This window comes from Phaseolus vulgaris, unplaced genomic scaffold, assembly GCF_000499845.2.
Source record: "Phaseolus vulgaris cultivar G19833 unplaced genomic scaffold, P. vulgaris v2.0 scaffold_14, whole genome shotgun sequence".
In the NCBI taxonomy this organism is placed as follows: domain Eukaryota; kingdom Viridiplantae; phylum Streptophyta; class Magnoliopsida; order Fabales; family Fabaceae; genus Phaseolus; species Phaseolus vulgaris.
In genome coordinates, this window is record NW_027174083.1 from 131,659 (window position 1) to 156,522 (window position 24,864).

The 24,864-nt window shown below is 33.9% G+C and overlaps 2 protein-coding genes across 5 annotated transcripts; both read left to right on the top strand.

Annotated features, from left to right (window-relative positions):
• Positions 1–651: 651 nt before the first annotated feature.
• LOC137816965 (uncharacterized) lies at positions 652–7,075 on the top strand. Its single transcript, XM_068620157.1, has 6 exons — positions 652–1,159; positions 1,606–1,742; positions 4,385–4,781; positions 5,624–5,698; positions 5,944–6,050; positions 6,855–7,075. Exons 1-6 carry the CDS (start codon positions 652–654, stop codon positions 7,041–7,043), a joined length of 1,413 nt encoding a protein of 470 aa, XP_068476258.1. The 3' UTR covers positions 7,044–7,075.
• Positions 7,076–11,070: 3,995 nt separating this feature from the next.
• Positions 11,071–22,958, top strand: LOC137816939 (uncharacterized). 4 transcript variants are annotated; one of them, XM_068620119.1, is made up of 8 exons: positions 11,071–12,295; positions 12,712–13,088; positions 13,829–14,920; positions 15,034–15,189; positions 15,306–15,657; positions 18,657–18,733; positions 18,849–18,971; positions 22,153–22,958. In XM_068620119.1, the coding sequence occupies exons 1-8, from the start codon at positions 11,092–11,094 to the stop codon at positions 22,492–22,494; spliced, it is 3,723 nt and encodes a 1,240-aa protein (XP_068476220.1). In that variant the 5' UTR covers positions 11,071–11,091; the 3' UTR covers positions 22,495–22,958. The 4 variants fall into 4 exon arrangements, 2 of the variants coding, with proteins under 2 accessions (XP_068476220.1, XP_068476221.1); XR_011081902.1 differs by having other exon boundaries at positions 11,097–12,295; positions 15,306–15,634; XR_011081903.1 differs by having other exon boundaries at positions 11,097–12,295; positions 15,306–15,634; positions 18,849–18,949.
• The last annotated feature ends 1,906 nt before the right edge of the window (positions 22,959–24,864 follow it).

Genomic DNA, 24,864 nt, shown 5'->3' on the forward strand with positions numbered 1-24,864 from the left:
TGTTTATGCTTGATTTGGTTGTATAAGATAGCTTTAAAACTGATGCATTATGTTGTTGCTTCTCTGCACTTGAAAACACTTGATTACTTCAATTTTTCTGGTTTTTCTGCTAATGTTGTATATGCAGAAAACTGGTTTGTGTGTGTCTTGTTATCTTGTTGCTATACTTGTTTTGTATATGCATCAATTTTGTGTTGTAGGACCTTTCAAGTACTGGTGCTATGTTGAAGACTAATCAAAGTGATGCTTCTTATTATGGTTCAAGAGCATACACCTTACTCATATTCTTGACAAGTCAAAATTCATTACCTATGTAAAGAAACTTCAAGAATAAAGAGTTTGATTTGGTTTTGTTGATGTCTTATAACTGTAGAGTAGTTTGTCCATGTGGTGTCTGATGAAATCATTCATAATGATCAGGGTTCTACAAAGGTTTATGTAGAAGATGAGCAGAACATCACCTTGGAGAAGCTGGAATCCTGTCAAGAAAAACAATCGATTGATTCTGCGAAACAACCGGTTGAAATTCTGCAACAGGAAGACCTGCCAAAGGAATGGAGAATTCCAAGGGATCTTTCAGTGGAGAACATCATTGGTCAGATCTAGAAGGGTGTTTCTACACGTAGTACTGTATCTAACTACTACGAGCATATGACTTTTGTCTCACAAGTTGAACCTAAGTCAAATGAAGAAGCTCTCAAGGATGATAAATGGGTTGTTGCAATGCATGAGGAACTGCATCAATTCACAAGGAATGATGTTTGGTTTCTTGTTCCAAGGTCTGACCAGATGAACATCAGTGGATGCAAATGGGTTTTCAGAAACAAGTTGGATGAATCTGGAGTAATTACAAGGAACAAGGCAAGGCTTGTGGCTAAAGGTTATAATCAAGAAAAAGGTATAGATTGTGGTGAAACCTTTGCTCCAGTTGCAAGATTAAAAGTTGTAAGGTTGTTGATGGCCTTTGCTTGTATGAGTGGATTCAAATTGTTTCAAATGGATGTTAAGAGTGTTTTCCTCAATGGAACCATCCATGAGGAAGTCTATGTTGAACAAACACCAGGCTTTGAAAATCATCAACATCCTAACCATGTATACAAGCTGAAAAAGGCCTTGTATGGGCTTAAGCAAGCTCCAAGGCAGTGGTATGAGAGGCTCAGTAACTTGTATATGTTCATCCTATGTAAAGTAAGTTGTATATGTTCATCATATGCTTTTGGCTTCATAAGACCAAATGAATTTCTAAACATGCTTGAGGTAATGCATAGGTATGAATGTATTTCATTATGCATTTCCCATCACTTTGAAAGATTATTTGCTTTGAAAAATAACATTTTCTTGCTGTCTCAGAAAAACAACCGATTGTTTTCACGAAACAACCGATTGAATAAAGTTGTTATGATTTCTTATGCATGATTACAACTGTTTCTTTTCTTTCATAACCCATTATGAGTAAAATATGCATTCTTTGTGCCTCTGAATTAGATCATAAAGAGATATATTCTTTGTTTTCCTAGAAATTCAAAGTTTTTTATGAATGGCAACGACATTGGTGGTCATGGGGTTGATGAATATATGTGAATGTATCTTTGGAATGTCTGGAAGGTTTGCTCTTAACAGAAGAAATAATATTTCTACCAAATCCACCTCTTGAGCAATCATTTGACCAACTTGAATTGTTGGATGAAGAAAAGATAGGGGGAGAAACTATTGTCTCCTTGCTGAAATTTTTGGGGTCTATGGTACTTTGATTTTGTTGCTGTCATAACTCTGATACACCATAGATTTTGCTGCAATTCTGATATTATATCAAATATTTGTTGTTGCAATGGTGCTGCTACACACACTGGTTTTCTGGTTTATTATGTTGCTGTTATATGTTGGTTTTCAATGCTGGAAAACACTGATGCAAACAAGTTATTCTATTTTTATCCCTTCTTTCATTCTATTTGTGAAGACAAATAGGGGGAGAATGGTGTGGTTTTATGTGTTGTATTGTTGCTGCTACACTTTGGTTAATTTTGTTGTTGCCATGCTCTTATTCACCATAGTTTTGTTGCACACAAGTCTAATTTTGGTACTGGTTTTTATGGTTATTTGACTGGTTTTTCTGCTTAAAGGCTTATGCAAAAAATTGGTTTTGTGTGCCTTGGTATCCTGCTGGTATACTTGCTTTGTATATGCACAAAATCTGTTTTGTAGGACCTAAAAAACAACAACACTAACAAACCAGATATTTGTCTTCATCAAATAGGGGGAAATTGTTGAACAAAATGTTTTGATGTCTCCAAATCCAAAAGGAAAGCTTGAAGACCTTGCTGTTGTGTGTGTGTGTTGTCTAGTTGTTTGAAACTTGTTAGTTCACTCCTTAAGATGATCCAAGTTCACTTGAATCTTTAACCTTTTGAAAAGATGAGTTTTCTAAAATGTTGTTGAAATTTCAACAAGTTGAAATTTTGAAACAACAGGTTGTTTTACCTTAGTAGTTTTTGAAAAGGTTTTGAAAAGCTTGACTTTGCTGTCAAGTCAATTCAACCAATTGTTTCGAAAAAACAATCGATTGTTTTTCTAAAAACCTTAACAAAATTCTGTTAAGTGGTTTTAATATGTTTTAAATGATCCTAACTACCTTGACTCTTTTATTAAATGTTTTTGACCACTTGGTTGGTCTATATAAATGTGGTTTTACGCTTCTAATCTTGGAGTAAGAAAAAGAGTTTATCAAAAACAAATTTTCTAATATTTGAAAGAGCTTTGAATCATTCTTAAGTTTGTGGAATAGGATTGGGTTGTAATTTCTGATCTTTACGCTTTGTAATACCCAGGTGTATTATATTCCCTACTTCCTTGATTACTGTATTTCTGTATTTGTGTTGCCAGGGAGTGTTGTGTGTTCTTGAGGTGTTCAAGATCAACACTCTTGGTGTGGTTTGCCAAAGGTAGTGTGTTTCTTGAGGGGGTCAAGGTCACTACTTTGGTGTGGGGTGTTTGTAATCTGGTTTTGATTGCATAATGGAATACCTAGTAGTTTCTAGAGACTGGAGATAGCTCTTGGTGTAAGAGTAAACCAGTATAAATTTGTTTTTGTGATTCTCTCTTTCCCTAATCTCACATATATTTGTTTTAAGTTGTTTTTATTAACTGCTAATAAAAACAACCGGTTGATTTTCTGGAAATCAACTAAAACATCTTTGTGTATTGCTTTCCTTAGCTTCCTTCTCTGTGATTTTTCATTGGCTTTCATTATACCTCGAAAATCTTTTATAAACAATTCACTCCCCCTCTTATTTAAGGTCATATATTATAACACATGCAAGTTTATAGTCTTAAGGGAACACATAATTAAATTATGCATAAGACCTCTTCATAGGAGCATAACACTAATAATATCTTTGTAAAGCCTGGATATGTTGATTTGTAAGTAAGTCCTTATGTTGTGGAATGTGAGAAAGATGAAGTTAATAATTTTTTTTGGATATTGTAGTTAATGCTGAAAGAGGAGGATGATTCTTTGTTGATATGTCTTCTTTGGAAACCATTTAAGAATTGGGAGAAAATCTCCTGCAGAATTTAGGATAACATCAAAAGGAAGTGATAAATGATACTTATACTATTGCAAACTCTGATGTAGAACTATTTTCAGCAGATGTTAATCAAGTTCTTTCTAAATATGACATTAATAGCATGCCTCTACACAAACAATTTTTCTTCTCTTATAGGGATGGAAAATGGAGAAGGATGGAAAATGGAGAAGCGATCATTGTTCTCTTAAAAGAGGATCCTAAAAAGTATATCGCAGTAGACAAATTTAAAATGAAAGTAAGATTGTCTCCAAGTTCTCGGTTGATAGGGTGGAAAATGAGGACTCCTTGAGTGAGAATGATGAAGATGCAGTACAAACTACAAGAAAACCAAGGCGACCTTCTAAGGCTAGCGACAAAGGAAGTAAGAAACCTACAAAGGTTGGACAAATCAAGAGAAAATGATTGAGGTAAAATGTATTTTATGGAATATTAGAGGTTTATCGAATCAAAATTTGTATATATGTTGGCTAGATTTATTAAACAACAACGTCCTCAAATTGTCTTCATTGTTGAACCCAAGATGGGTTTATGTATTTTTAGAGAAGCCTTCCTCAAGGGTCTTAATCTTTCCCTCATTGCCGAGACTAATGGAAATCAAAAGCAAGCTAGAGACTTTGATGTCTTGCTCTTCTTAATACTATTAGTAAGGGTGGGCAAAAAATCTGGTTAGGTTAATCTGATCCAATTTTAAACTGCTATAATTTATTTATAAATATGTTTATTTAAATCTGGATTTTATTCTGATCCACATTTTGCAATTTTTACAAATCAGATATCCATTTTATTTATACAGATTTTAAAAACTAAAAAAATCCAAATTTTCAATCCAAATCATATTCCACTCCGCTCTGCATTTGAAAATTGCGAACCAGTCTTTCTTTGCACCTCCAGCAAAACGAACGAAGCACACCACCGCCTCCGACTCTCTCTCCACCGCCTCCGACTCTCTCTCCACCGCCTCCGACTCCCTCTCCACCGCCTTGGCAAATCGATTTCGTTGCGAACCACTCTTTCTTTGCACCTTCAGCAAAACGAACGACGCACACCACCGCCTCCGACTCTCTCTCCACCGCCTCCGACTCCCTCTCCACCGCCTCCGACTCCCTCTCCACCCCCTACGATTCTCTCTCCACCGCCTTGACAAATCGATTTCGTTGCGTCGAAGCACTCTGTCTCTGCAGCAAAAGCAACTTGCATGTAGGTCTCGTTTTCATCCATAAACACTTCTGTTTGAATGGTTGTTCTTGATGCATCTTGATATTTTTTCAACTCACTATTACTTGTTAGCCATGAGTCATCTTATCAGTTCCAAATATGTTTGCCATAGTTTATCCAAATCAATGTTTTGGTATGATTAACTCCCATTTTCTAGGGTTCCTACATTGCAATTAATAGTGCAGTTTTATATTTAAATAACTATAAATTTTCTCAATCAGCACTAAAAAATGATAATTAAGAATCTCTTACACTTTTCTTGAACAAATCCGCTTTTGGGGTTTAATCATTTTGGCACTACTTCATGAGATTTTGATTCATTTTACCATATTTAGGGTGCATGGACCTAGTCTTCACTTAGTTTTCCTTTTTCTAAACAAGTACCATAATGCATATATGACTCCATTAATATGTAGTATATTCCTGCACATTCTACAGAGTACTTGAAAAAACAGGGTTGTAAGGTTTGTTTGAGCTGAGAGACTCCCTTGTAGAGAAAATAAACCATAGCAAATCAAAATAAACTTGCGTGTGTGAGTAGACTAAGAACAAGCCTTAATCCTTCCCTTCTCTTAGTTCAGCTTCGTTGCAAATTTCCTTAATAAAATAATTATGGGGTCAATATGATTGCTACTGTCTGTGATGCATAAGCTTGAAATTGCTCTCTGTTTTCATTGTTTTTAGTAACGTGTATCCTAAAAGGTTTGCATATGTTTCAAGTTCTCTAGTTTTGTTGAAAATTCTATTTGCCATCTAAACCATTTTTCTTCATGCTGTAATAATCTAATTTTCCAAAATAAGTTTACTTGTATGTATATTTGCAGTTGATTTCACATTAAAGGAGTTAAAGTCATTGAGGGTGAGACAGAGGTATACATACAGGGATCAACAATTTAATGGTTAGTCCCTCCTTCCACAGAGTAGTCTCTCTCATTTTTTCCTCTTCAATGCCTTGTTGCTAATTGTGCATTCTGTTGCATTATTCGCCTACTCACTGAAGAGTGGAACTAATTTTCGTTTTCATTTTTAGGGAAGCTTACTGCTGATGACTTTTTTTTTCTTGTGATTACTACATGAAACTAATATCGCTTTTGCACACATAAAAAGTGGTTGTTAGTCTATAACTATCGGTAATCTATTTCAGGAAAGTTTCAAATCATCACTTTTGAAGAGTTCATTACCATACTGCAGGCACCCAGAGTTGTTGGAATATATCCAGAGATAAAAAATCCAGTATATATCAATCAACATGTGAGTATTTATTTTTAGAATCCAACAAATGCCTAAATGAAAGGCAGAGTTATTGATATATAATTCATCTGAAGAATATAACAGAATCCACCAATTTTCAAATTAAAGCTAATAATGAGTATTACTGGAGGTGAGATTATATTGTTGGGAGATTCTAAATGCAAATTGCATTAAGAATTCTTATGCCTGTTCGAATGTTTTACAATGTCATGCTTGCTAATTTCGTCTTAATAATATTATGTTTTAGCCAAGTTCTTTAGAGGTTTTGTCTTTTTTCCGTTCATTAAGTTGACTTGATACAATCAACGGCTTAAATGGTCAAATGGAAAAAGATTTGAGGACAAGTTTGTGGACACACTTCAGAAGTATGGGTTCAAGGGTTCCTACCTGTCAAAAAATTGGCTGAGACAACCTATATTCATTCAGTCATTTGCTCCAACTTCACTCGTGTATATAGCAAATAAAACGGACTTGCCCAAAATTTTGTTAATTGACGATATTGATATTCCAACGCAAGACACCAATCAGGTGTGTAATGCATATTACCTCATATGTGCAACCTGCTATAGGATTATTCTGTTTTGTCTACAACTTTTCAGAACAAAATGTTTTGTTAATGGAGTTTGTTATACTTGTGAAGTTCATAATTTATATCATAGTGATACATTCAGACCTTAGCAACATTTGTTAATTTCTGCCTTAGCATCATAGTGATACTTGTATTGTCTCCATTTTATGTTACAATGTTGTTTTGATTGTCTATTCCAAAGTCTAACAAAATAGTACTGTGATGATTATGTGCAGTCATACTGGGAGATTACATCTGATGAATACCTAAACTACATAAAGCAATATGTTGTAGGAATTGGACCTTGGAAAGACACGTTGGTACCTGTAGCAAAAAATTATATGCTAACTCCTACTGATCTTGTTTCCAGGGCACGTGCTCATAATCTGTATGTACAGTTCTTTAAGGCTTATTTTCTCTCGTAAGATTTATGGATTTGATACTTTTCATTTTCTTGCATTATCTGTTTTGACATGTCTCCTCTTTAATGTGTAATCTTTGTATTGTCTTCCATGAATGAATGGTTTGGAGCCAAACACATGACAATATGAATTGCTAATATCTGTAGAGGTGCATCCATATACTTACCGAAATGAGAACTCTTTTTTGCACTTCAACTTTAGTTAAGATCCATCTATTTTTTTTTTCTTTAATGCTTCCAACTTTTCATTTTGCAAGATTGGTTTTAGAATGATATGAGCAAAATTAATTAGTTTTAAATTTTTCAAAAATAGTAGTTATAATTTTTGGTATTATTAAATTATAATTTTATTATATTTTTTTATATTTATATAATATTAATTTTTTTCTTACATATTATTATATTAATATTATGTTAGTTTTTTTTAGAAAATATAGATTTAAATTTAAAATCCAATGAATTTATTATTATATTAATATTATGTTAGTGTTTTTTAGAAAATATAAATTTAGATTTAAAATCCAATTAATTTGTTTTATAAATATGGATTTGAATTTGATTTGGATTTATAGAAATCCAAATTGGTTTTATAAAAAATAAGGATTTGGATTTAAAATCCAATCCAAATATTTGGATTTGGATTTTGTAAAAATCCAAATTAGTTTCATAAAAAAATATGGATTTGGATTTAAAATCCAATCCATATATTTGGATTTGGATTGGATTTTCCAAAATCCAATCCATGACCACCCTTAACTATTAGTACATTTTCTGTTCATACTAAATTTATTACTATCTTTGGTAGTATGCATGGAAAAGATTTTAATTTTTCTGGTGTTTATGGAGCCAATTCTCATACTACAAGGAGAATTTTATGGGATGAGTTGATTTCCATGTAGGGTCCCTCGTTTGTTCTTAAGGTCTTTAATGTTATTCTTTCAACAATTGATTGTAAAAAGGGTGTTGCTCCTAATCAGGTTTCCCGTTTTGAGTTTCTAGATTGGATTAATGCTAATAATATTTTAGAGATGCTTTATTTTAGTCATACTTTTACTTGAAACAATGGTAGAAGTGCAAAATATAACTGATAGAAATTTAGACAGAGTCTTTCGCAATCTCGAATGCAAGGATGTTTTGTCCTCCTACAAGTATCATGTTTTGGTTAAAAGTTTTTCTAACCATACTCTATTATTTCTAATCTATCTAATTATTCTATGAGTCACAAACATGCCTTGGACTTTTCTTCTTAAGGCTAGATATCTCATATCTAAATACTATAAGATTGTCATATATCACTTTTCTTCTATTTGGTATGAGATTAAAGACTTATATGATGTGGTTCTTGAGCATACTTATTGGACAATTGATTCAAGTATTGATATCAATTTTTTGAATGATTTGTGGTGTTTCTTAGGTGTATCTCTCTTATTGCAGGTGTTTCTCATATTTATAGACTCAAACTTTATTCTAAAGTTTCTTAGGCTTAGAACAATTCCTCTTACCTTTTGTTTTATCTTATCTGCCTGATATCCATCTTATGAAGGACATTGTTATCTCTAATGAGAGAGATATTCTGAATTGGACTCCTTAGGATTCTTGAATTCTTAGTCAAAAGTTGCTGAAAGGTTTTTTTTCCTGTTTGGGATTTGTAGTTGGGGTAAACTTATCTAGTATTTGTTATTCCTCCAATCAAGACTCTCGTGTTTATGAAAGATTTTGCAGTGTAGGGTGTTCACTAATAGTGAGGTTCAGCGTAAAGGTGTGACTCTTTGCTCTACGCGCTTTTTATGTAATAATGAGCAAGATTCTATTTCTCATATTTTCTTTGGCCGTTTTACTGCAATTTACTCATGGTATTGTAATTTTACTGCAATTTACTCATGACTGTTTTCTTTGGCCGTTTTACTGCAATTTACTCACGGTAATGGGTTAAACAAGTTTTTTCGAGGAATTTTTTTCTCTTCTTCTTATGATCTTATTGATTTTCTTAACTCTCCTATGGATCCTTTAATTAAACACATTAGGCTTATCGTCATCACCTTCACGATCTGGATGCTTTAGAAAATGTGAAATCACACTAGATTTCAACAAAAGATTAGCATGAATCATGCCATAAATTTTATTAAATATTTTATCATATTTTTAGATAATGCTTCTAATAAATCTATAAATAATGATATATTTCACTTTTCAATGTTAATTTTTTTTTATATTCATACGAGATCGAGTAAAGTTCTTTAACCTTTTCAAGTCGTTTGGAATTTCCCCCTAGCTAACTGTAAAGGTCAATACAGATGGTACATCTAGAGGGTTCCAAAAACTTACTTCTTGTGTTGGGTTTTTTAGATGTAGCAAGGGTGAATATGTTAGGAGATTTTCTTCCTTTCTTGGTGTTCAATCTTCTCTAGTGGCAGACTTCATGGGAGCTACTATCCTATAGAGGAGGCGCAAAAAGTTGGCTATAAATATCTCTGGATGGAGTGTGATTCTTCCTTAGTTTGCTCAACTTTCTCTTTTAAATTTTTTGTCCCTTGATTTTTGCACAATAGTTGGAATAAATATTTGTCTTTTTGTAGAGAGATTGATTTTAAAATTTTTCGTGTTTTTAGATAAGACAACCATTGTGTTGATAAACTTGCCTCTTTAGGTTACTTAATAGGTTGGAGTTTGTTTTATATTGTAGTTTTCCTCCTAGCATTTTTGTAGACTTCTTTCATTACAAGTTTCAACTTGTCATGTTTGGTTTTGTAAAATTTTTGGGAGTTTAATGCTTTTTAGTCTGAATTTTAACACAATCTTCCTATGTTTGTTTGTATATTTTTTTATGTCATCTATCATGTGATGACATACAATACTTAAAACTTAATGTGTCACGTTGCTGATATGAATATTTTATAATAATATCTAACATAAATTTTATAAAAAAAAAAATTACAAGAAAAATATATTACATTTATATTTTTTTTTCCTAAAACAAGACACCGTTTACTTTTTTTTTCATCTTATATAAATGTTTAATATTTTTAATAGTTAATCTTTTTATTTATGTCTCTTGATATCTTAAACAATAAATCTATTCAATATATTTATTTTTTATAATTTAAGTATATATTGTTTCTATTATATAAAGAAACATAAATCTATTATTTATAAAATATAAATTGAATAGTAAACAATGACATCAGAATAATAAGCTATATATTTATATCACTATCATTGCATAAATTATTATTACTAATATTAATCTTTTATAATTATTTTCTATAATTTTTATGAATTTTTTTTATCATTTTCATGAACACAAGCAAATTAAGTTTGAAGTTACTCATAAATTTGAATATTTATAATTATGTTTTTATTAATTTATTTTGTTTAAATTTTTTATAATTTTCAAAATGAGTCCTTATAATTTATTTTTTCTATTAATTAGATGTACCTATTGTTCTGTTATCTTGATTATTTGTTTTTACATATTAAAAAAATTGAAATTTTTGTGATTATTATAAGATAATAGAATCGTTAATATAAAATGGCAAATAAATGATTTTAATTGGAAATGTGTTGGATATCAAAGAACGAGTAGTCACTTAAATCAATAATACTAATTCCTTAATAATTGTATACGATAACATGAAAATAATCAGAAAGACTTTGTTATCTAATTTCTAATGAAAATAATAAAAATCAAACATTTGTAATAATATAATTTTATGTTAGAAACAAAATAAGATAACAACTATGTGATAATCAAATCGATTAAAAAATGTAAAAATAAATTGAAGTACTTAATAGAAAAAAAAATAATAAAAACTTACAATTTAATTAAACATATTAATAAGGACATGTATATTGTTAAAAGAAAAAAAGAATACTTGCACAAAATGTAATTACATCTCTATTTTTTTTATATCAAAACTCAATAATCCATGATATTTCACATATTTATAATTTAATAAACATGTAGATTAATATTCATATTAATAAGAAGTTAATACTTAAGGATAATTTATTAAGGTATATATTTTATCCTGTGGAGAATTTTGTTTTTCCTCATGGAGAGAAGCTGGGAATGGGATGATGCATGGATGATAGATACGGGTCGGGTTGAATTGAATCCGATCCAAATAAAAAAATCAGATACCAGAGTACTCAACCCCGAAAATCCCTTTCATTCTTTCTCTTCACCTTCGCCATCTCCTTGTGTGTCCCCTTCTTCCAGTTTCAGTGAGAGCGTAGATTCTTCTCTTCCTCCTTTTATCTTCCGCACTCCGAATCAATTGCGATACCCTCACCGGCTGAACTCGCTCCCCATTTCTGTGCCCTCAATCAGCGCGGGCAGAATGAAAGGGGGGCGATCGCACCGCCCTCAGAGCTCTGACCCACCGGATGAGTGGGTGGACGGCTCGTGGACGGTGGATTGCATCTGCGGCGTGACCTTCGATGACGGCGAGGAGATGGTGAAGTGCGACGAGTGCGGCGTGTGGGTCCACACCCGCTGCTCGCGGTACGTGAAGGGCGACGACACCTTCGCCTGCGACAAGTGCAAGGCCAGGCACAACAACAACCCGGAGGAGACCGAGGTGGCGCAGTTCCTCGTGGAACTCCCCACCAAAACCATCTCCATGGACAACAAAAAGGCCCTCCCCTCTAGGCCCAGGCTCTGGACCGATAAGCCCATCCAGGACCGGGTCCACGTCCAGGGCGCACTCGGAGGTGACCCTTCCATCTTTTCCTCTCCCTCTGTCTCCTCGATTTTCTCCCCTCACCTCTGGAAGGCCTGTGGGTACGTTCCCAAGAAGTTTAATTTTCAGTACAAGGAGTTTCCCTTCTGGAGCGAAAACGATGATGATGGTAAGGATAACGTTAACGAGAGTTTACACGAACAAACACAAGCTCAACCACAGGCACTGGATAATAACAAGAATGGGGCTGGGACTCTTGTTTATTTGTCTAAAGACGGTGATAATAATGGTTCTGCTCTTCTATTGGATCCTTCATCTGCTGATGCGAGATCTGGCCACGCCAAGGAAACCGAAACGGGCAAGTTTGGCAGCGAGGATGTGCCGCCACGTTTCCACAGTGAGGTGAAGAAGGAGAGGACTCTGCTGAGACCTCCTGTTGTTCATCACAGTAAGCGCAGCAAAGGGGATTTCGGGTCTTCAAATTCAAAAGACCGTAGCGGGAAGAAGCGGGTTAGGACTACTTCTGACAGAGAGGTGGATCCCAGGAGGAGAACTCTGCATTCTTCTAAATCAGGTTATTTCGTTTTCCCCCTTTTTTAAAACTGTTCTGCTATTTGCTATTGTCATTTTGGGGAGTTGAAGGTTTTAAATTGCGGTCGTTGTGGTTTTGATGCTATTCTTTATGCAACTGCAATTGTGGTAATAAAGTCCCTAAAAACCTGGCTTCAATTGTTGTGGTAGACTGTATTTTTAAAACATTTTGTCTGGATTTTTACTCTTCAATACCTATATCTTCGTCAAGATCTGTGCTCAGGATTCCCTATCATTACCACTGTTGAGTTACTTGTTACTTGGGAAAAGGTTATCCCTATTGTTGTTTCATTATGTGACCATGAGCAAGTATCATCAACTGTAGTGGTGTTTTTGCATCTTGCCATCCTTCATCTGCTCTTGCTGACTAAATTTTTTTCTTCCTGATGTGGTTACTAGTATTTACACCCACTGGTGAGGCGAAACAAGTGGACTTTTATGAGGACAGAGGACCAAGGATTTTAAAGGCTGACACTCGGAGCATAAAGAATAAAAACTTGAAAGAAATAGTTGTTCAAGAATGTGTTTCTGATGATTATTTGGCTGCTGATACCATCATGGAGGAGCCAAATAATAACCTAACAACTACGGAGGATTCTTTGGAACCATTATATCCTGACATGACTAGGCATGGTGTTTCTGTTGTAGATGTACTAGCAGAAGAGAAGCCTAATCATAAACCTCCTACTGTGGTGGAGATGTCTTCTAAGACTGATGATGCCGTTACATCAGCTTTAAATCAGAATAATGTTGGAAATGCTTCAGCTAAAGAAAAGGTATGCATTACTTACACTGCCATAATCAAAGATTGGCAATGAAGTTTAGGTTTTGTGATTAGCATGTGTTAATTAGTGATGCTCTTTTTTTTGCCCATTCCATGTTTAATATGGTTGCATCAATATTGGTAATGCTCTGCTAGGTGTATTACTGCACACTACTCCGTCCGTTCCTTTTTAGTTGTCAATTTTTATATTAAAATATTGTTCCCTTTTATCTATCATTTTTTTAAATTTCAAGATAACATAATAACAAGAGAGACAATATAAACATTGAAATAAGAAAACGGAAAGGGGTATAGTAGGTAACTCACTTAAAATTGTATTAAAAATAGAAAAATTAAATGCTTGAGTGAAAAACCTTAAACGACTATTACAAAGGAATTTAGGGAGTACTTGTTTCTCGGTTTAAGAAAATAAAATTTGAGAAAACTTCGTATATCTCTTGACTTCAGTACTAACTGAAGTGGTAGACCTTTATTCTCCTCTACTCCAAGAATATGATTTTCCATGAACGCATTTGCTTTTTTGATACTCCGAGCTTGTAATCTTACCAGAACATGGGATACTTAAAATTTCAGCTTGGGAGACATTAGGTTATTCGCTGTTGTCACTGTTTAAAATATTTTAACTAGGTCTACTATACATGCATAGTTTTATGGATGTTTTGTCATGTCTTATATCCTTTAGACTTGACGACACACTGCATTTGGATGATGTTTCTTGCTTTTATAAACAAGGATGGGGATTGCTCAGTAGCTGATAATGCAGATGATAGTTTAGTAGTAAGAAGTGCTGCAAGTCCTCAAACAGAAGGTCATTGCAGTTCTGCTCCACAGCTCGTGGATAACCAAGTTTCTCAAGATCTTGACCGCATGCGTACAAGCTCTACAAAATGCAAAGTTAAGATGAAGAGGGAAGATGACATTGATAATTTTAAGAAGCCCTCAATTTTTCATCCTTCTCCTACCAGTGATCTTAAAAACAATGAAAAACTATCTGATCACAAATCTGATGTTAAAGTGAACGAAGCACCAGTTCCTACTTTACCATCATGTGAAAATAAGGTCGGCAGTGTTGACATTTCATCCGAAGTAATACCTGCTGATCATATCAATAAGCCCAATGAATTATCTGGTGATTTTTGTCCTAGAAAACAAGAACTGGAGGGTTATGAAGGTTCCTTGGAAACACAAAAGGTATTTTCTGAAACAAAAGATGGTTCAGATTCTGCTAAAGATCCATCAAAATCTGAAGCACTCGGATGTCCACCTAAAGTGCTAGCATGTGTTGGAAAGTCATCTCCAACTTCGTCAACCATGAACTCCAAATCATTGGGTCATGATATCAAATCTGAAGATACTGAAACTGCTAATCCTTTTACGAAGCATGGAGTGATTACTGATTGTAGTGTTCAGATAAAGAATGAAAATTGTATAAGTAATGTTGCCAGGGATGAAAATCCAAAGAAGTCTGTTAGAGAGCGGCCAAAATCCTCCTTGAATTCCAATTCAAAGGGATTGCATTCAAGCAGGAGTGTGCATAATTCTGTCTCCAAGCAAGCGAGTTCAGATCCGAGAGATTCTGTTCCTGTATCTTCTAAGTCTTTGATACATCAGACTGCAAGTATATTAGGCTCTAGTGAGTCCAATGCATCATTGCCCAATCAGAAGGTTCTACAAGTTCAGAATAAGATTTTATCTTCAGCACCACAGAAAGTTGAAAAACTTAACCAAACAAACACCGCCACTTCCTCTAAGTTGAACCAAGGTCATGTGCCGTCAGTGAATCCTTCTCCAATATCAAATTCTTCAATGTTAAGTGATGAAGAGGTTGGAGCTGGACTTCTACTTTTTTAATCAATATACAAATAAGTTTCTCTACAAAATATCCTTTATTGTTTCCTTTTCTCTATTAACGTATCCACTTGTTTTTTTGTTGGCAGCTCGCTCTGCTATTGCACCAAGAACTGAATAGTTCACCCCGTGTACCTCGAGTACCACGAGCACGCCATGCAGGTAGCTTGCCCCAGCTGAGTTCTGCTAGTCCTACAAGCATGCTAATGAAGCGTACATCGGGTGGAGGAAAGGATCACTATTTGGTATAATTTTTAACCAACAACAAAATCGATAAATATGGTTTCATATACAAATTTTATTTCTAGAATTCACATGCTTTTCAATGAAGATGACTCCTTTATAATTATAATTTGCACAGGTATCTAGACGGAAACACAAGGATGCATCTAGAGATGGGTCTGGAAGTTCTCGTGAACTGGAAGATGAAGCTAAAAAGATAGAGAAGGAGAAGTGTCCATCCTCTTCTGATCAGAGGAAACAAGATATGTCATATATGGAAGATGCTCCTGCAAGGGAAGAAGGCCTTGCATCTGTGACAGCAGCAAACTCCATCACAAACAACACGGTTTCTTCCAATTCTGCAATTGCAAACAGTGACCCATCCTCTCCTCCCGGTGATCAGAATCTATCATCTATGCGTAACTCACCTAGGAATATCTCTGATGATGATACAGCGACTGCTGGAAGGCCAGTTCATCGCACCTTACCTGGTAGCTTCCTGTCGGTGAATAATGAATGCTACTCTGTGTTTGTTTTGCTTTTTAATTCGTGTCTTTCTCTGCTATTTAATATCCAGACTACATTATAAGATGAAACATTAATGGTCCATAAAACGGTGAGTTTACAAATTTTGATTGCTTGCCTTTTAAAACTCATTGAATTATCTAAACTTCAGTTTCAGTTTTCAAGTACGTTGGCAACTACTGTTAGGAGTGTCAATTCCAGATTTTCAAGCATTAATTCATGTGAGTTTTGAGATATAAAAAATTGGTAGGGGAAAGTTTATGACTACAGCTATGTGCGTGATGGTTATTTCTAGGGGAGGTGACTCTCAGAATTGTAACAATTAATTAATTAGTGCTTATTCAAAAAGTCTTTAGAAGTCATCACCACCACTGATGAATAGAATCACCCTAAGTTGAAGAGTGGTCCATTTATCAAGTAGAAGAGATGTGAGAGGGTCTCTTGTGGGTGAGAGATTGTTTATCATTTCTAGCAACTTTTTAGTGTAAAATTCAGTGTAGGGCGATACACTCTTTGGAGAGGGATTTTCAAATTTGAAAACGTGTAACCATATCTGATATAGTAAAATGCTTTTGAGACGATTTCATGGATGTAGGCAAGAAGTATCAAGCCACATTAATTTTTGTGTTCTTCAGCTATTTCTATTTGTGGTATGCTTTTGTGTGTTTTATCTTCTGATCCTTGTTGCACACACTTTGGGTTTTTTTCATCAGTGATATCAACAATTATTTCCACCAGTATAAATAGAATGAGAAGAGTTGTACCTAGGTGAAGGTGGGTCATGTCCCCAAGTAGAAAAGATGTCAATCCAAAAAATGTGAGAAAGTCACTCACAAGTGAGATAATGTTCATTATTTCTTGTAATATTTGAGTGGGATATTTAGATTTGTTAGGTGATAAGGTACTTGGGAGGGGTTTTTCAAGTTTTGTACAAAAACTTGTAATCTTACTTTCGAGATGGTTCCATGGACGTGTGCAAAACATGTTGAACCACAATAATGTGTTATTTTGCAATTTTTCTTTGCAGTGTGCCTTTGTTTGCGTTTTATCCTTTGTGTGTGCAGTGAGTTTTCCCCCAACTATGGTATCAAAACTTATCACCACTATAAATAGAGATTCTTGAAATGAGAAAAACCACCCCATGTTGAAAAGGGGGCTGTGTACCCAAGTAGAAGGATGTGAGAAAGTCTCCTATGGCAGAATTCTTATCAGTTCTTGTAACTTTCGAGTGAAACTAAAATTTGTAGGGTGATAAGTTTTGTGGAGGGTTTTTCAAGATTGTTCAAACAACTTGTTCTTATGTGATGAGACAGTGAAACACTTTTAAGATGGTTTTGTTGACATAGATAAGAGGTGTCAAACCATGTTAATTTGTGTTTTGTGCTATTTTTATTTATGGTGTTTGTGTGTGTTCTATGCTTTGATTCTTGTTTCTCCCAATAATGGTATCAAAGATGATGGTGCGACCATGTAACCAATTAGATGAGTATTAAAATGATGGTGATGCTGGATCCATGTTAGAGTCCCTCTGTCAAAAAGTCTTCTTTGTCATTTGAAAGCCTAGAGGCACATCATATTGGTGGTAGCAAACTGCGGTGCAAGTATAAGTAGTGCCACCATCTGAATCTTGTTGAGGAATATTGAGATTAGAGGTATGATGGGGAGAAAAATAAAATTTTATGCAATAGAAATATGATTTGGAAACAAAAACACAGATAGCTATGGCGAACTTCCCCCATGACAATGGGAGTTGGAAAGGCCAATGTTGTGAATTTGAAAATTTTAAATAAGAGAGGGAGTGTTAGGAATTTCAATTCAACATTCCGATGATTAATTCCCGTAATTTTGAGATTTGATAAATTGATAAGTGAAAGGTTGTAACTCTTTAGTATGTGTGGTGTGATTTATAGGGGCACAATTCTTAGAATTTTAGGAAACAATTAATTAACGCTTATGCAAACATTGTTTAGAAGTCATCATCACCACTTAAAAATGAGGTTCTTAGAATGAGAAGAACCACCCCAAGTTGAAAAGGGGGTTCCCATATCCTAGTATAAGATTTATAAGTCCAAGGCAGGAGTATTTATTATTCCTTGTAACTTTTGAGAGGAAGATTGAGATTGTAGGCAATGTGTTATTTAGAGAGTTTTTTCTACTTTATTTTAAAGAACTTATAATCTTGTAAATATTGAAACACTTTTAATATGGTTTCGTTTCGTGGACATATGTAAGAGGTGTCAAATTGTGATAATATGTTTTCTTCCACTATTTCAATTTGTGGTGTCTTTGTGTGTTTCTATCCTTTTTTTCTTATTGTGTATGCAGGCGGGGGTTTCCCCAACAAATACATGGACTTTATCAACAAAATTTACTTTTACATAGTCAGTCATAATAAACTATATGGGCATGTAGGTTTAGGAATGGTCAGCCCTTGTAATCTATGAAGCATGGAGTCTTATGCAGCCACTTTGACACAACTAGTGTTTAAAACGTAGGACACCAAGAAACCACACACACACACACACACACACACATATATATATATTTACCTTTTTCTTACAATAACTTTCCTCGAAATGTATATTCAATTGCTTAAACCAACTTTTAAGGTTTTTTTTTCTATGATTATGAGCCTCACAAAAGATGTGAGACATTATTTCAATATTTTACATGATATTTTAAGCTGACATTTCTACTAATAAAAAAATTATATTTTTAATAATATTAATTTGTATTTGTTCATATGGAAGTGTCTACTCAAATCTCTTAAGTTGTATTTTTTTTTTAAATTGAACACCTAATGAGAAGTTTTGAACATCCATCACTTATGCACATTTCAAATGGAAAGGGACGCTTCATAGCTTGCAATTTGTAGGCAGGAAAACACTGAATATCTGTGTTTAATATGTCTATTGAGCAATTTGTTGATATTTTCTTACTATACATACATGGTATCCAATTTCAGGTTTAATCAATGAAATTATTATTATGAGCAAAGGCAGGCGCATGACCTATGAGGAACTCTGTAATGCTGTTCTACCGGTAAGGTTCTTTCTTTATTACTGTTGCTTTTTGTGGTACCTAGTTTTCTTTATTGTTATGTGTTGAAAATGGGGTTGACTGTGAACATGTTTGTTTTTCTTGTGTTTTGTCACAGCACTGGCATAACTTGAGGAAACACAATGGTGAGCGATATGCATACTCAAGTCACTCCCAGGCTGTTCTTGATTGTTTGAGGAACCGGCAAGAATGGGCAAGGTTGGTTGATCGTGGTCCAAAGGTATACGGATGTAGTTGTCATAACAAATCTTCGACTGTCTACACTGGTTATTGAATAATTATGAAGGTTTCATTTTCAAAAACTGTCAACCGGAATTTTATTAATTTTGTGACTTACAAATTATCCTATGATTTTTTTATAAAATTCTGTTACATCAATTTGTGAATAATTGGAATCCTTGTTGCACTTGATTTTGTTACTCCTGCATAAATATTTGACTTTAGGCAGTATGTGATATGATAGTTCTATTTGATCATACCGTGTCAATTTGTCTTCCATTTCCTTTGTGTTTGTTCCATGGACTTTGGTTAGGATGTGATATATGTTAAGTCCTATAAATGTCTTTCATGTGTAACCTTCTGTGTGATTCTGTATCGACCAATTTGAAGATCTTCTATGGTTTTTTTAATAAAAGCTCACATGCTAGGCATCATTATGAGACTTTGACATCCCAGTGAGGCTTGCCATCACATGGAATACCATAAAAAAGAGATAAAAAAAGGTACAAAGAGCTCTGGGGATCACAGCAAACCCATGCAAAATTGGAAAACTCCAAAGAGAACAAGATTACCCAAACCTAAAGTATGGGAAATTGTATCTATTGTGAAAGAAATCTATACTAAGAATAGGAGGCAAACCATCAAACCAAACAAATTCCTGTCTGTTATCAATCTCCATGTTAGTCAGACTATCAACGGAACAGAATGATTGCCTTCCTCATAGATGTTAGAAACTTTAAAGTCCATCTCTCTACGAAATGGGAAACATTTCAACAAACGCCCACGAAGAATCTATGGAATCTTTAGGATTATTAAAAGCTTGACACATAAAGATGGAATCACATTCAAGCCACACTCTCCTAAAACCATGAGTTTTTAGCAAGCTCAATAGCCAAAATAGCAGCCATAATCTCCGCAACCACCAATATATTCCCCAACACTTCTTTTAAAAATGTCACCACTACCAACATGACCAGGACAACCTCTGACCACACCATCTGTGTTCGCTTTCACCCACCCAACACTTGGCATGCACCAATTAACTTGTTCAATTCTTGAAACTTTCCTAGGTCTAGCTTGGACATCAAAAAACTTCATAGTAAAGCTAGTAATATCATTACTCATTGTTCTTAGAAGCATGACCTAACTTGCTGGTATACCATTGAACATTGCTTAAAGCATATTTAAATTCACATTTATGTTGAAACCTAGCATGATTTCTCATTCTCCAAAACATCCAAATGATATTGTTACAGCAGCAATACGAATGTCTTTAACCAACATCTTTAACCGCAAACTCCTTTTTTCCTTTAAGAAATTTAAATATCCAAGTTATTAAGAAAGACCAACCTGGAAAAATTGCTGCAACACCCAAAACTTGACAGCCATGTGACAGTCATGAAAGATATGTTGAGGACTTTCAGCTAGCAAATTACAAACACTTCTCTTAAAACAAAGATTATAGATCTATATTAAAATTCATTATCAGTGGGTAATTTATTATGTAAAGAGTTTCCACAAAACCAGAGATTTAGCGAGAGGAATAAAAATCTTCCAAATAAGGGAATCCCAAGCAACAGAGCTTATCAAAGAATGACAAAACTCCTGTGTAGCCTTGTGTGTAAGGAGCCCTGATTCCTCCAGAACCCAATTGGGAACATTCTGCAAGTCAGAAATAGAGATATAGTGTAGATTCTCAAGACCTGGGACCTGCTGTAAAGAAAAAGGCAGCATCCAAGAATTGTCATGCCAAGCATGAACAACAGTAGAGATGAAACTTTTCTTCTCAATACTTGGAACACATGCATAATCAGAAATAGCAGAATTTGGGCACCATTTGTCATTTTAGAAATTGACCTTTTCCCCATTGCCAGTGAGTGTTTTCCAAAATAGAATCATACCAATCAGCAATGCCAAGCCAAACTAAAGAGGATTTATAAAGAACAATTTTGCAGTATTTATTTTTTAAAAATCTTGCTCTCATAAGACAAGCCCAAGACATATTACTATAAGCAAAATCCCAACCTAAACGAAGCTTTGTTTTCTTCAAATATATTGAGAACCTGTTGCCTACCTTCTTGCTCACTCAAACAGAGAGATTGCCACTTCATAGAAACAAGAGGTTGCTTATTAATATATCAGGTCCAAATGAAATTCCTCGTCCATCTATCTATATCTTTCAAAAGAGCCACGGGCCATTTATAAAATTGAAAGATGTAATAAGTACCAAATTCATCTATTGTACCTTCTCCACGGTGCTAAGCATCTTACCTTTCCGGTTGTTGGTTGGTGAGAAATGAAGGGAGGGGAGAGGAAGAATTTTTTAATTCTACCTTGTTTAGTTTAAAAATTTTGGAGGGAAGGGGAGGTGAATTGAAGGGTACAGAATCCCTCCTGCCCTCATTATTGGGGGAATTTGGATGTGGGAGGGAAAGTGATTTATAATTTTTTGACTGTACACTAAATTGTTTCGGGATTTTATTTTACCTCCTCTTCCATTACAGTATATTATCTCTATATTTCCACCTTTCTCTTTAGCCAAACCCATTGCTTGAAACATAATGATGTAATGCTCAATTCACAAAAATCCTCTTTTACACCATTAATAGTATAGCAAAGTCAGCTGGTGCTAAAGGCTGAGATGGCCTAGATGATGGAACTAACTTCGTTTCAGAAGTTACAAGCTGTTCACTTTTTTTAAGCATGATGGCTAAGCCAATTCCACCCTGCAGTCAAAGAATAGTTTCCGTTCCTCATGGGACAAAGAGAAACATGTGAATCCACCCATTCTCCTCTAGTACTATATTTTCAGCCGTATATTTTTGTCATGGAATAGTGTCTTGGAGCCTTTGTGCTTATACTAAGAAGATCACATGACTGTATTGCAAGCGGAACTACTGCAAATGATTGTAGCTGAGGATGATCTAGATCCTCCACCTCATTGTGCTTTTTGTGGTGGGTTGATGGTACTACCTTGTCTAAATGAGTTTTTGACTCGATGAACTGATCCTAATGACCCCTAAAAATTTGCTACATTTGCAGGGACTAGCATTTAAACCAAATATTATTCATCTAGTCTTTCCTTGCAATGACTTTCTTTATCGTAGTTTACTTTCTGTGACATTGCTGCTATTATGTACTGTCGAGAAAACTTTCAATCTAAACATGAATAAATGTTTCAGACAAATTCTAATAGAAAAAGGCGTAAGCTGGAGGCTGAAGAATCTGATGATAATGGATATGGCAAGGGAAGAACTCCGAAAGAGGCTGAAGGGAAGAACTTTGAGTTGCAAAAGGAAGAGTTCCCCAAAGGCAAGCGTAAAGCTCGAAAACGTAGACGCCTCGCTCTTCAGGGAAGAGCAGTGAAGGATGTGAGGAGGAGACAAAAAGCTGACTCCCTAACGGATGAGGATGTTGGTCCATTCTCCAATTCTAGTGAAGAGAGCATGTTCAGTGAAGATGAAATTCAGGTTGGCAGAATATGCCCAGCAGGAAGTACATCAGATGAGGCAGGTAGTGCCTAATATGTTGTGGCTTAATATCTCAGATTTGTTGTTGCAAGAATAAGAATTGTTGGCTTGCAGTCTTTTCGAGCTTGTTTAATGAGAGGATGGATTGCTATTGCTGGATGCGATGTCACGCCGGTTCAGTTGTGTAAATACCTGTAGCAGTAGTTGTATCTTTTTTCATGCTTAAGGCAGAAGGTCGTGTAGAATTTTCTTAAGTGACTAGTATTTTAGGTTGGGTTAAATAGGAAGCAAGAATGTACAATTGGATTTGATTAGGAAATACTAATTTGGAAACCACCTTGGACGCTGGGAGCCTGGTATATGATAATCTAATTTAACACTCGTTGGTCTTGAGTCATGGGTGGATGGGTATAGAAGGAGGAGTAGATGTGGTAGCTTTGCAAGGGACAATGTATATGTATAGGATAATTACTCATTAACGGTTATTGATTTATTGTTGTAAAGTTCTTATTGTAACATTTTTAGGCTTTGCATTTCTGTTTCTTATTGTTGTATTTCTTATTCACTTGCATCAAAGCAGTGATCTGAATGCGTCTAAATGAAATCGATATATGACAATCAAGCTTCAACTTTGGAATATGTTTATATGAAAATATGTTATAAGATAACACATGGTTAGTTTGTTAAGCGCCATTTTTACTTATTGTACATTTACACTTGATTGATAATTACCATTCTTCACGAGGGAATCGCTGGAACGGAAGCAAAAGTCCATTATGTAGACCATCCGAGGAAAAGTTAACATTCTTTTATCAGAAAGTGAAGGATGATTGAAAGTAATTACAACTCCATTGTTTCTCATGTTTATGGTGTGAATTTAATTTCACTGTTTTTTTTTTTGTTTAACCCCCTTTTAACATGTAAATAAAAGTCAATTTTTTTATTGGTTTAATTTTGATTCATTGGCACTTAATCAATATATTTCTTTTATTTATTTTCTAATCCCTAGACAAGCATATTAATTTATAAGGCTAAATTAAAATTAAAATTGTAAGGTACTCTAAAATTATTGTAAAATACATTTGCTGAAATATATAATATGAAACCATTTTTTTTCAAAAAGATTTTATCAATAAATAGATATTTTTTTTTAAAAAAAGAAAAATATAGAAGATTTTTTGTTGCAGAACACAATTAGTAAATAAATCATAATTATTGATATTTTGGACTTAATATTTTATACCTAGTTTTCAAAGGAAAAGATCATATGCTATTATTCTCCAAAAGTAAAATTCACAAAGTCTTACCAAGAAAGAAAACTAAATCATGTTTTGAATTATTTGTTTGGTGAGCTAATTAGTTTTAAACATTGAAAACATAATATATATATACACTCAAACAGACTTAGGTATATTAATATTTTAATTTTTTTTAAATATCTCTTTATTTTAGATAATAAAAAAACATAAAAAGTTGTATATAACTACTAGCAGTGATGGAATAATATCACTTAAGAAAAATATCAAATTAAAATTTTGGAGTGAAATAGATAAAAATATTTAAATAATTAAAAAATAAAATGTTATTATTATAATGGATAACATAAAAGATTATATATATATATATATAAAACATTTTGTAAATTAGAAGTTGAGACTAGTCTCTACTCCTAATCATCAATTGGTCTCATATCTATATTCTCATATATTTTGTGTTAAGATATGATCGCTATAATTACATAATAACCATAAATAATAGGTATATTAACAATAATAAGAAATAAATAATAATTTTAATATAAAATATATATAAAAACACACAATTGATTTAATAAAGTATCTCATACATTTATGTCTATCAAGGGCATCAGTGATTTAAACTATATATAAATAATTATAAGACTCAACAATTTCTAGAAAACATATATTGAGTTCAAATATCCGCAACTAAAACACATTTAATAAATTCAATAGTATGCCAAGAATTGTCCATGTTATAATCAACAAATTGTCTCACTCTTATTCAACTCACTAGATAACCTATATATATTATGGTCAATTTCTTGCATACCCATCGAGTCTTGGTGACTCTTACCCTTGAGTGAATGACAAAAACTTTCATCACTTTCTCACCAAATATATTCATAAGTTATAACACATTCCATAACTCAATACATGCATTATACTCATACAACTTACATTATTCCTAGTAATCCCTCTCACATAATCACATAAATTATTTAACTACATGCAATATCTATTTTTTTAAGCATCAACACTTTATTAATGATTCCATACTCTATTATATGGAATATTGTATTAGAATCATAAAATAATTTTTTAAAAATCTTTAAAGTTAATTTAAAGAGAGAGAACTCACCTATTTAGCACAAAAGAATGTCACATGAGCGATATTTTATTACTT